The sequence below is a fragment of the Salvelinus alpinus genome, chromosome 1 (genome assembly GCF_045679555.1).
Source record: "Salvelinus alpinus chromosome 1, SLU_Salpinus.1, whole genome shotgun sequence".
NCBI classification, from domain to species: Eukaryota; Metazoa; Chordata; class Actinopteri; order Salmoniformes; family Salmonidae; genus Salvelinus; species Salvelinus alpinus.
The window spans coordinates 107295761-107308260 of NC_092086.1; the positions used below are offsets into that span (position 1 = coordinate 107295761).

The 12500-nt window shown below is 42.8% G+C and overlaps 1 protein-coding gene across 4 annotated transcripts in view; it reads left to right on the top strand.

Annotated features, from left to right (window-relative positions):
- LOC139538258 (rab GTPase-activating protein 1-like) overlaps window positions 1–12500 on the top strand; it is a 175538-nt gene that overhangs the window by 134041 nt on the left and 28997 nt on the right. For all 4 annotated transcript variants that reach the window (XM_071340122.1, XM_071340109.1, XM_071340116.1 and 1 more), the window contains 4 exons: window positions 1673–1786; window positions 8009–8083; window positions 8537–8662; window positions 11496–11639. In XM_071340122.1, coding sequence (XP_071196223.1) covers window positions 1673–1786; window positions 8009–8083; window positions 8537–8662; window positions 11496–11639 — 459 coding nt within the window. The remainder of the gene's footprint in view (window positions 1–1672; window positions 1787–8008; window positions 8084–8536; window positions 8663–11495; window positions 11640–12500) is intronic.

The window sequence follows — 12500 nt, forward strand, 5'->3', positions numbered from 1 at the left end:
GTGTTGACTGGTGTGAGTGAATTTGTACTGTTTGCTTTCGCACTCGTCAGCCTGTTGGATTCCTCAGGTTTTAACTTAACTTCATGTACAGTAGCAGTGGTTAATTGGGGACGTTCTAACTCCAGAAGAACAGCCAATCTCAATGGAAATAACTATATGGACCACTGACTATTTCCTGTCTCTCTCTCTTTCTCTGTCTTTCTCTCTCTTTCCTGTCTCTCTCTCTTTCTCTGTCTTTCTCTCTGTTTCCTGTCTCTCTCTCTTTCTCTGTCTTTCTCTCTGTTTCCTGTCTCTCTCTCTTTCTCTGTCTTTCTCTCTGTTTCCTGTCTCTGTCTCTTTCTCTCTCTCTCCGTCTCTCTCTCTGTCTCTGTCTCTCTCTTTCTCTCTCTCTGTTTCCTGTCTCTGTCTCTCTCTCTCTCTGTCTCTCTCTCTCTCTGTCTCGTTGTCTGTCTCTCTCTCTCTGCTCTCTCTCTCTGTTTCCTGTCTCTCTCTCTGTCTCTTTCTCTCTCTCTTTCTCTCTCTCTCTCTCTGTTTCCTGTGTCTCTGTTTCCTGTGTCTCTGTCTCTCTTTGTCTCTGTCTCTCTCTCTCTGCTCTCTCTCTCTGTTTCCTGTCTCTCTGTCTCTCTCTCTCTCTCTGTCTCGTTCTCTCTCTCTTTCTCTGTCTCTTTCTCTCTCTCTGTCTTTCTCTGTTTTCTGTCTCTCTCTTTCTCTCTCTCTCTCTCTGACTCTTTCTCTCTCTCTGTCTCTCTCTCTCTCTCTCTCTCTCTGCTGTCTCTTTCTCTGCTCTCTCTCTTTCTCTGTCAATTCAATTCAAGGGGCTTTATTAGCATGGGAAACATATGTTTACATTGCCAAAGCAAGTGGAGTAGATAATATACCAAAGTGAAATAAACAATAAAAATGAACAGTAAACATTACACTCACAGAAGTTCCAAAAGAATAAAGACATTTTGAATGTCATATTATGTATATATATATACAGTGTTGTAACGATGTACAAATGGTTAAAGTACAAAAGGGAAAATAAATAAACATAAATATAGGTTGTATTTACAATGGTGTTTTTTATTCACTGGTTGACCTTTTCTTGTGGCAACAGGTCACAAATCTTGCTGCTGTGCTGGAACACTGGTATTTCACCCAGTAGATATGAGAGTTTATCAAAATCGGGTTTGTTTTCGAATTCTTAGTGAATCTGTGTAATCTGAGGGAAATATGTGTCTCTAATAAGGTCATACATTGGGAAGGAGGTTAGGAAGTGCAGTTCAGTTTCCACCTCATTTTGTGGGCAGTGAGCACATAGCCTGTCTTCTCTTGAGAGCCAGGTCTGCCTTCGGTGGCCTTTCTCAATAGCAAGGCTATGTTCACTGAGTCTGTACATAGTCAAAGCTTTCCTTACGTTTGGGTCAGTCACAGTGGTCAGGTATTCTGCTACTGTATACTCTCTGTTTAGGGCCAAATAGCATTCTAGTTTGCTCTGTTTTTTTGTTAATTCTTTCCAATGTGTCAAGTAATTATCTTTTTGTTTTCTCATGATTTGGTTGGGTCTAATTGTGTTTCTTTCTCTCTCGCTCTCTCTCGCTCTCTTTCTCTCTCTCGCTCTCTCTCTTGCTCTCTCGCTCGCTCTCTCTCTCTCTCTCTCTCTCTGTGTTCTTTTCTCAATGGCTCTCAGGAGTCTCCCCAGGACAGTGCCATCACCAGAGACATTAACAGGACTTTCCCAGCTCACGACTACTTCAAGGACACTGGAGGAGACGGGCAAGACTCACTCTACAAGATCTGCAAGGTGTAGTAGTACATAGTAGTAGTAGTAGTAGTAGTACATAGTAGTAGTACATAGTAGTAGTAGTAGTAGAAGTAGTAGTACGCCCCGCCCCCCCGGGGAATCATAAAACCTTTACATTACTAGGAGGGAGGACTCCACAACCGCTCAAAGAAGAAGAACTGGAGCCCAAAACCTGGATCTACGTTACAGCAAAGCTTGGCTGAGTAGTGAGCACTTCACCGTTGAGTCTACTGTGTTATCATCGACAGACTGGATCTACGTTACAGCAAAGCTTGGCTGAGTAGTGAGCACTTCACCGTTGAGTCTACTGTGTTATCATCGACAGACTGGATCTACGTTACAGCAAAGCTTGGCTGAGTAGTGAGCACTTCACCGTTGAGTCTACTGTGTTATCATCGACAGACTGGATCTACGTTACAGCAAAGCTTGGCTGAGTAGTGAGCACTTCACCGTTGAGTCTACTGTGTTATCATCGACAGACTGGATCTACGTTACAGCAAAGCTTGGCTGAGTAGTGAGCACTTCACCGTTGAGTCTACTGTGTTATCATCGACAGACTGGATCTACGTTACAGCAAAGCTTGGCTGAGTAGTGAGCACTTCACCGTTGAGTCTACTGTGTTATCATCGACAGACTGGATCTACGTTACAGCAAAGCTTGGCTGAGTAGTGAGCACTTCACCGTTGAGTCTACTGTGTTATCATCGACAGACTGGATCTACGTTACAGCAAAGCTTGGCTGAGTAGTGAGCACTTCACCGTTGAGTCTACTGTGTTATCATCGACAGACTGGATCTACGTTACAGCAAAGCTTGGCTGAGTAGTGAGCACTTCACCGTTGAGTCTACTGTGTTATCATCGACAGACTGGAGCTTCGTTACAGAATCGCTTGTCTGAATAGTGAGCACTTCACCGTTGAGTCTACTGTGTTATCATCGACAGACTGGAGCTTCGTTACAGAATCGCTTGTCTGAATAGTGAGCACTTCACCGTTGAGTCTACTGTGTTATCATCGACAGACTGGAGCTTCGTTACAGAATCGCTTGTCTGAATAGTGAGCACTTCACCGTTGAGTCTACTGTGTTATCATCGACAGACTGGAGCTTCGTTACAGAATCGCTTGTCTGAATAGTGAGCACTTCACTGTTGAGTCTAGAGGTCGACCGATTAATCGGCACGGCCGATTAATTAGGGCCGATTTCAAGTTTTCATTACAATCGGTAATCGGCATTTTTGGACGCCGATTACATTGCACTCCACGAGGAGACTGCGTGGCAGGCTGACCACCTGTTACGTGAGGGCAGCAAGGAGCCACGGTAAGGTGCTAGTGTTGGGTTCTTATTTTTCAGAGTAAGTAACTGACGGACACTAGAGAAGCTTTAACCAAGTTTAATTATTCCCAAAGGTTCTGTACAGCTGTAATCAGACAACCCAACATTTCTTCCATCACAGATATATATACAGTGGGGAGAACAAGTATTTGATACACTGCCGATTTTGCAGGTTTTCCTACTTACAAAGCATGTAGAGGTCTGTAATTTTTATCATAGGTACACTTCAACTGTGAGAGACGGAATCTAAAACAAAAATCCAGAAAATCACATTGTGTGATTTTTAAATAATTAATTTGCATTTTATTGCATGACATAAGTATTTGATACATCAGAAAAGCAGAACTTAATATTTGGTACAGAAACCTTTGTTTGCAATTACAGAGCTCATACGTTTCCTGTAGTTCTTGACCATGTTTGCACACACTGCAGCAGGGATTTTGGCCCACTCCTCCATACAGACCTTCCCCAGATCCTTCAGGTTTCGGGGCTGTCGCTGGGCAATACGGACTTTCAGCTCCCTCCAAAGATTTTCTATTGGGTTCAGGTCTGGAGACTGGCTAGACCACTCCAGGACCTTGAGATGCTTCTTACGGAGCCACTCCTTAGTTGCCCTGGCTGTGTGTTTCGTTTCGTTGTCATGCTGGAAGACCCAGCCACGACCCATCTTCAATGCTCTTACTGAGGGAAGGAGGTTGTTGGCCAAGATCTTGCGATACATGGCCCCATCCATCCTCCCCTCAATACAGTGCATTCGTCCTGACCCCTTTGCAGAAAAGCATCCCCAAAGAATGATGTTTCCACATCCATGCTTCACGGTTGGGATGGGTTCTTGGGGTTGTACTCATCATCCTTCTTCCTCCAAACACGGCGAGTGGAGTTTAGACCAAAAAGCTCTATTTTTGTCTCATCAGACCACACGACCTTCTCCTATTCCTCCTCTGGATCATCCAGATGGTCATTGGCAAACTTCAGACGGGCCTGGACATGCGCTGGCTTGAGCAGGGGGACCTTGCATGCGCTGCAGGATTTTAATCCATGAAGGCGTAGTGTGTTACTAATGGTTTTCTTTGAGACTGTGGTCCCAGCTCTCTTCAGGTCATTGACCAGGTCCTGCTGTGTAGTTCTGGGCTGATCCCTCACCTTCCTCATGATCATTGATGCCCCACGAGGTGAGATCTTGCATGGAGCTCCAGACCGAGGGTGATTGACCGTCATCTTGAACTTCTTCCATTTTCTAATAATTGCGCCAACAGTTGTTGCCTTCTCACCAAGCTGCTTGCCTATTGTCCTGTAGCCCATCCCAGCCTTGTGCAGGTCTACAATTTTATCCCTGATGTCCTTACACAGCTCTCTGGTCTTGGCCATTGTGGAGAGGTTGGAGTCTGTTTGATTGAGTGTGTGGACAGGTGTCTTTTATACAGGTAACGAGATCAAACAGGTGCAGTTAATACAGGTAATGAGTGGAGAACAGGAGGGCTTCTTAAAGAAAAACTAACAGGTCTGTGAGAGCCGGAATTCTTACTGGTTGGTAGGTGATCAAATACTTATGTCATGTAATAAAATGCAAATTAATTACTTAAAAATCATACAATGTGATTTTCTGGATTTTTGTTTTAGATTCCGTCTCTCACAGTTGAAGTGTACCTATGATAAAAATTACAGACCTCTACATGCTTTGTAAGTAGGAAAACCTGCAAAATCGGCAGTGTATCAAATACTTGTTCTCCCCACTGTATATATCCCACTCAAGACACTCCTCCTTCTCTCCAATCCTTACATCTTATGGTTCAACAGGAAAAGAGTAACAGGATACTAAACCCTTATCACTCCCTTCAGGGGATCTGACTTCACCACCTGACCTCAACCCCTCCTTCACCTAATCCACAGATGTCCATCTGTCTCCCCTGTATCAACATGTTCGTCTCCTCCCGTCCACCCAACACATTCCAAAGACGTCTGTCTTTCTACAGAAAACCATTAACTTCTGACATAAAACCCAGTCTCTTTCACTCCTCATATTCTATGCTTCTTCTCTATCATGTATTTAATATCTCAATGTTCAAAATGTCAAATCCAACACTAGCTAGCATTAAACTTCTCTTATAAAAAACGATCAATCTTAACAGAATCACTAGTTAACTACACATGGTTGATGATATTACTAGTTTAACTAGCTTGTCCTGCATTGCAAATAATCAATGTGGTGCCTGTTAATTTATCATCGAATCACAACCTACTTCGCCAAACGGGTGACTATTTAACAAGCGCATTCGCAAAAAAAGCACTGTCGCTGCACCAATGTACCTAACCATAAACATCAATGCCTCTCTTAAAAATCAATACACAAGTATATATTTTTAAACCTGCATATTTAGTTAAAAGAAAGTCATGTTATCAATCAATATTAACAAGGGAAATTGTGTCACTTCTCTTGCGTTCAGTGCAAGCAGAGTCAGGGCATATGCAGCAGTTTGGCCGCCTGGCTCGTTGCGAACTGTGTGAAGACCATTTCTTCCTAACAAAGACCGTAATTAATTTGCCAGAATTTTACGTAATTATGACATAACATTGAAGGTTGTGCAATGTAACAGCAATATTTACACTTATGGATGCCACCCTTTCGATAAAATACGGAACGGTTCCGTATTTTACTGAAAGAATAAACGTTTTGTTTTTGAAATTATAGTTTCCGGATTTTACCATATTCATTTTTTTATTTTTTTTTTATTTCACATTTTATTTAACCAGGTTGGCCAGTTACGAACAAGTTCTCATTTACAACTGCGACCTGGCCAAGATAAAGCAAAGCAGTGCAATGCAAACAACACAGAGTTACACATGGGATAAACAAACGTACAGTCAATAACACAATAGAAAACATCTATATATAGTGTGTGCAAATGAGGTAAGATAGGGAGGTAAGGCAATAAATAGGCCATAGTGGCGAAATAATTACAATTTAGCAATTAAACACTGGAGTGATAGATGTGCAGAAGATGAATGTGCAAGTAGAGATGCTGGGGTGCAAAGGAGCAAAACAATAAATAACAATATGGGGATGAGGTAGTTGGATGGGTTATTTACAGATGGGCTATGTACAGGTGCAATGATCTGTGAGCTGCTCTGACAGCTGATGCTTAAGGTTAGTGAGGGAGATATGAGTCTCCAGCTTCAGTGAATTTTTTTCAGTTCGTTCCAGTCATTGGCAGCAGAGAACTGGAAGGAAATTGGCTTTGGGGATGACCAGTAAAATATACCTGCTGGAGTGCGTGCTACGGGTGGGTGCTGCTATGATGACAAGTGAGTTGAGATAAGGTGGGGCTTTACCTAGCAAAGACTTACAGATGACCTGGAGCCAGTGGGTTTGGCGAAGAATATGAAGTGAGGGCCAGCCAACGAGAGCATACAGGTCTCAGTGGTGGGTAGTATATGGGGCTTTGGTGAGAACGGATGGCACTGTGATAGACATTCAATTTAAACTCCTATTTCTGTGTGTTTATTATATTATAATTAAGTCTATGATTTGATATTTGATAGAGCAGTCTGACTGAGCGGTGGTAGGCAGCAGCAGGCTCGTAAGCATTCATTCAAACTTTACTGCGTTTGCCAGCAGCTCTTAGCAATGCTTGACTCACAGCGTTGTTTATGACTTCAAGCCTATCAACTCCCGAGATTAGGCTGGCAATACTAAAGTGTCTATAAGGACATCCAATAGTCAAAGGTATATGAAATACAAATGGTATAGAGAGAAATAGTCCTATAATTCCTATAATAACTACAACCTAAAAATTCTTAACTGAGAATATTGAAGACTCATGTTAAAAGGAACCACCAGCTTTCATATATTCTCATGTTCTGAGCAAGGAACTTAAACGTTAGCTTTTTTACATGGCACATATTACAGCAACGCTTGGCTGAGTAGTGATCACTTCACCGTTGAGTCGACAGACAAGTTGAATTTTGGCTCAGATACTAATTAGGCAATTGGGTCAATGGGCTAACACCACACTTCCAAACATGATAAACTGAGGCCCGGTTCCCATAATGATTAAACGGAGGCAATGTTTGTGTTTGAGTCTACTGGCCGGGCGGTCTCTATCCATCAAGGAGGACTGAGCAAGCAGCAGTGCTTTGGTTTAGTTGACTGGTTTCACTCTCGATTCCCTGTTACTGGGAGAAAGGTTTGCAGCGATCTAAGTTATTGTTTTTTTAATTTTACCTTTACTTAACTAGGCAAGTCAGTTAAGAACAAATTCTTATTTTCATTGACGGCCTAGGAACAGTGCCTTGTTCAGAGGCAGAACGACAGATTTTTACCTTGTCAGCTCGGGGATTCGATCTTGCAACCTTTCTTTACTAGTCCAACGCTCTAAACACTAGGCTACCTGCTGTCCCATATTCCTCTGATGTCATGAATAATTTATCCTTTTCAAACAATAACCCCAGGTTTTTCTCAATAATTCACCAGCTGTGTCTCTCTCTCTTTCTCTTTCTCTTTCTCTCTCTCTGTGTCTCGTGTGTGTCTCGTGTGTGTGTGTCTCTCGTGTGTGTGTGTGAGTGAGTGAGTCCATATCAATGAACTCCCTGAACTGTTAATGGAGAGAGAGAGTAATTCTCACTCTGTTAAAGGAGAGTTGTACTGTGGGTTAGTATGGTGCTGGTAGTGACAACACCAGGGTTATGGGTTTGATTCCTGCATGGGTGACATATTCTAAATGTGTCACTGTCAATACTGACAGTTCTGGAAGACCCGTTAAATAAAAGCGTCTGATAAATGACCATGTTATTATTATTTTATTATAACTCGGAGAATGTATTTTACAGTAGCGCTAACATCCACTCTCTCTTTCTGTCTCTAACATTGAGTCTCTCTCTTCTCTTCTCCCCAGGCCTACTCAGTGTATGATGAGGAGATTGGTTACTGCCAGGGACAGTCTTTCCTGGCTGCTGTGCTGCTGCTGCACGTGAGTTACAGATGACCAACGCTGAGAAATGATGTAGACATGCTCTGTCTGTCTCTCTCCATGTCTCTCTCTGTGTCTCTCTCTGCCTGTCTGTCTCTCTCCATGTCTCTCCGTCTGTCTCTCTCCATGTCTCTCTCTCTGTCTGTTTCCATGTCTCTCTCCATGTCTCTCTCTCCATGTCTCTCTCACACTTTCTCACTTCTCTTTCTGTCTTCACATGCTCGGGCTGTGATGGAGTGGTCTAAGCTAGAGGAGTTTCAGAGAGGATCTTTCTCTTCCTTTCAGACACCACAATGCCAGAGCTCTCTGAAGGAAACACGGACACCTGGTGGACAGAACTGAACTGATATACTGATATACTGTCATCTCTGTCTCTCTGTCTCTCTGTCTCTCTCTCTCTCTCTCTCTCTGTGTGTCTGTCTCTCTGTGTGTCTCTCTCTGCCCTGTATGTAGATGCCTGAGGAACAGGCCTTCAGTGTTCTGGTCAAGATCATGTTTGACTACGGACTCAGGGACCTCTTCAAGCAGAACTTTGAGGATCTACACTGCAAGTTCTTCCAGCTGGAGAGACTCATGCAGGTGAGATGACGTGTGTGTGTGTGTCTGTCTGTCCGTGTTTTAATATGCACTACAGTGAAATGCCTTTACCAGCTATAACCCCAACAATGCAGTAATCAATAACACATTAACCTCTCTTGGGTACGTGAGACGTTAGCGTCCCACCTCTTCAACAGCCAGTGAAACTGCTGGGCGCCAAATTCAAATACAGAAATACTCATTATATATATTTTTTTACATAGGTTTAAAGATTAACTTCTTGTGAATCCAACCACGGTGTCAGATTTAAAAAATGCTTTACGGCGAAAGCATACCTTACGATTATTTGAGAACATAGCCCACTAGACAAATAATTAAAAACAGTAACCAGCCAAGTAGAACAGTTACACAAGTCAGAAATAGAGATAGAATTAATCCCTTGCCTTTGATGATCTTCATATGGTTGCACTCAGCAGACATTCATTTACTCAATAAATGTTCCTTTTGTTCGATAAAGTCTCTTTATATCCAAAAACCTCAGTTTTGTTCGCGCATTTTCTTCAGTAATCCACAGGCTCAAACGCAGTCAAAACAGGAAGACAAAAAAATCAAAATTGTATCCATAAATTTCATAGAAACATGTCAAACGATGTTTATATTCAATCCTCAGGTTGTTTTTAGCCTAAATAATCGATAATATTTCAACCGGACAATAACGTTGTCAATTTAAAGGTAAACAAGAAAGGCACTCTCTCGGTCGTGCGTATGAAAAAGCTCTGTGACACTTTAGGGTCCACTCATTCAGACTGCTCTCATTCAGACTGCTCTTAATACTTATTTTCCACCATAATTTGCAAATAAATTCATTAAAAATCCTACAATGTGATTTTCTGGATTTTTTTTCTTCTCATTTTGTCTGTCATAGTTGAAGTGTACCTATGATGAAAATTACAGGCCTCTCTCATCTTTTTAAGTGGGAGAACTTGCACAATTGGAGGCTGACTAAATACTTTTTTGCCCCACTGTATAAATAAATCACCGGCAACCAGAAATATATAAATTATATATAAATAAATTACAGGCAACCAGAAATATATAAATTATATATAAATAAATCACCGGCAACCAGAAATATATAATTTATATATATATAAATCACCGGCAACCAGAAATATATAAATTATATATAAATAAATCACAGGCAACCAGAAATATATAAATTATATATAAATAAATCACCGGCAACCAGAAATATATAATTTATATATATATAAATCACCGGCAACCAGAAATATATAAATAAATCACCGGCAACCAGAAACATATAAATTATATATAAATAAATCACAGGCAACCAGAAATATATAAATAAATCACCGGCAACCAGAAATATATAAATTATATATAAATAAATCACCGGCAACCAGAAAAGCAGCCTCTGGCTGTATGTTTTTCTGCTTGGTTAAAGCATGGTACAGTTCAGTGCCAGTTATTTTTCTTTGTTAGAGCCAAATAGCCAAATGTGTATTTCTATACAATAATCAGAGCATTATTAGTTGAATTATTAGTGTGATGCCATTATTGGAGATGAACACCCCCTTGCGGCCGGTGCGCTGGCTACGGGAGGAGGAAAGGTTATTTGAGGGAGGAAGTTGGGCCAACGAGGAGGAGTCTTGGTTAGACTGGGGAGCGGTATATTTTTTTGACCGCACTTGCTCGCACTTACATGACATCTTCAATTTACTGCAAACAATAGCCTTCATTTATTGCCTTATAAGGTATTATAATTAGAGGAATTATAAGGAACATTTTCGTTTTCCTGTCTTTTATATTAGAAAGTCTGTAAGTTTTTTTTTTATGCTTGAACGATGAAGCATCCTTTTGTTTGTCAACTTGCAATCCGAAGTGCCACACTGCCATCATCTCTGGACGTGCAGTAAAGCCTGTGGTGAGTGTGTGTCTGAAAGAGCCCCTCTCTCGCCAGGGAAGTGGTCATATTTATTGGATGGAATGGAGAAAATATGCCACAACATTCTTGTCCTGCGGTGGAATGTAGACAACAGTCACGATAACAGCTGAAAACTCTCGGGAGGTAGAAGGATTGGCATTTGACCAGCAGGTATTCCAAGACGGGTGAACAATGGGTCGACACTTCCACCGTGCTTGAGTCAGCACACCAGTTGTTGTTGATGAAAAAGCAATCCCTCCCCCCTGGATGTCCCCGACTCCACCGTCTTGTCGGCATGGTGAATGGAGAATCCACCGAGTTGGATAGCCATGGGGGGTATCTTGTCCGAAAGCCGTGTTTTAGAAAAGCTGAGAAGATTGCAGTTTCGAGAGTCCTGTTGGTAGCAAGAATGTAGGGAAGAGGTGGCCGGTTCTCCCTTCGCCTTAATCTTGCCAGGATCCCCCCTCGCTTGCCTGTAACGTCAGTGTTTCCTCTTGGGTAGCCCCAAAATTGGGTCGGAATTACAGAGAGATCCCAGGGCAGGTAATTCCGGCTTCAACTTCGACTTAAGGTAAGTAACTGCCGATCTGATGTTCTAAAGTTCTTGTTGGTTGTAAGAAAGGATAGAGGATACATTTAGACAAAATGAAGTACAAATAAATTACTAAAGAATCACAAAATAGCAATGTTGGGTCAGAGCTTGCAACACGGAGGCCATTCAATACAGAGCCATCTTCACATCTTCTGTGTGTGTGTGTGTGTGTGTGTGTGTGTGTGTGTGTGTGTGTGTGTGTGTGTGTGTGTGTGTGTGTGTGTGTGTGTGTGTGTGTGTGTGTGTGTGTGTGTGTGTGTGTGTGTGTGTGTGTGTGTGTCCTGCTGTTGTTCATGACTGTAATGTAACTGTTTCTCTGTATACTTTTCTAATAGGAGTACATCCCAGACCTGTATAACCACTTCCTGAATGTGGGTCTTGAGGCTCATATGTACGCCTCTCAGTGGTTCCTTACACTCTTCACAGCCAAGTTCCCCCTCTACATGGTGTTCCACATCATAGACCTGCTACTCTGTGAGGTATCCATCTCCCTAACCCCTATACCCTCACCCCTAACCCTAACCCCTATACCCTCACCCCTATACCCTCACCCCTAACCCTATACCCTCACCCCTAACCTTATACCCTCATCCCTAACCCTATACCCTCACCCCTAACCCTATACCCTCACCCCTAACCCTATACCCTCATCCCTAACCCCTATACCCTAACCCCTATACCCTCACCCCTAACCCTATACCCTCACCCCTAACCCTATACCCTCACCCCTAACCCTATACCCTCATCCCTAACCCCTATACCATCACCCCTATACCCTCACCCCTAACCCCTATACCTTCTCCCTAATCCATATACCCTCACACCTAGCCCCATACCCTCTCCCTAATCCCTATACCCTCTCCCTAACCCCTATACCCTCTCCCTAACCCATGTACCCTCACCCCTATACCTTCACCCCTAACCCTATACCCTCACCCCTATACTCTCTCCCTAACCTCTATCCCCTCTCCCTAACCCTTTCTGGCTTTCTACCCTCACTTCCTGTCTCCACGGCTTTCTACCCTCACTTCCTGTCTCCACGGCTTTCTACCTGCACTTTCTTTCTTTCTGAAGTCAACCTCTCTCTCTGTGTCCCCCCAACCCTTTCCCTTCCTTTCACTTTGTGTTTCTCTACCAACCCTCTCCCTCCCTCTACCGTCTCTCTCTACCAACCCTCTCCCTCCCTCTATCTTCTCTCTCTCTACCGACCCTCTCCCTCCCTCTACCGTCTCTCTCTACCAACCCTCTCCCTCCCTCTATCTTCTCTCTCTCTACCGACCCTCTCCCTCCCTCTACCGTCTCTCTCTACCAACCCTCTCCCTCCCTCTATCTTCTCTCTC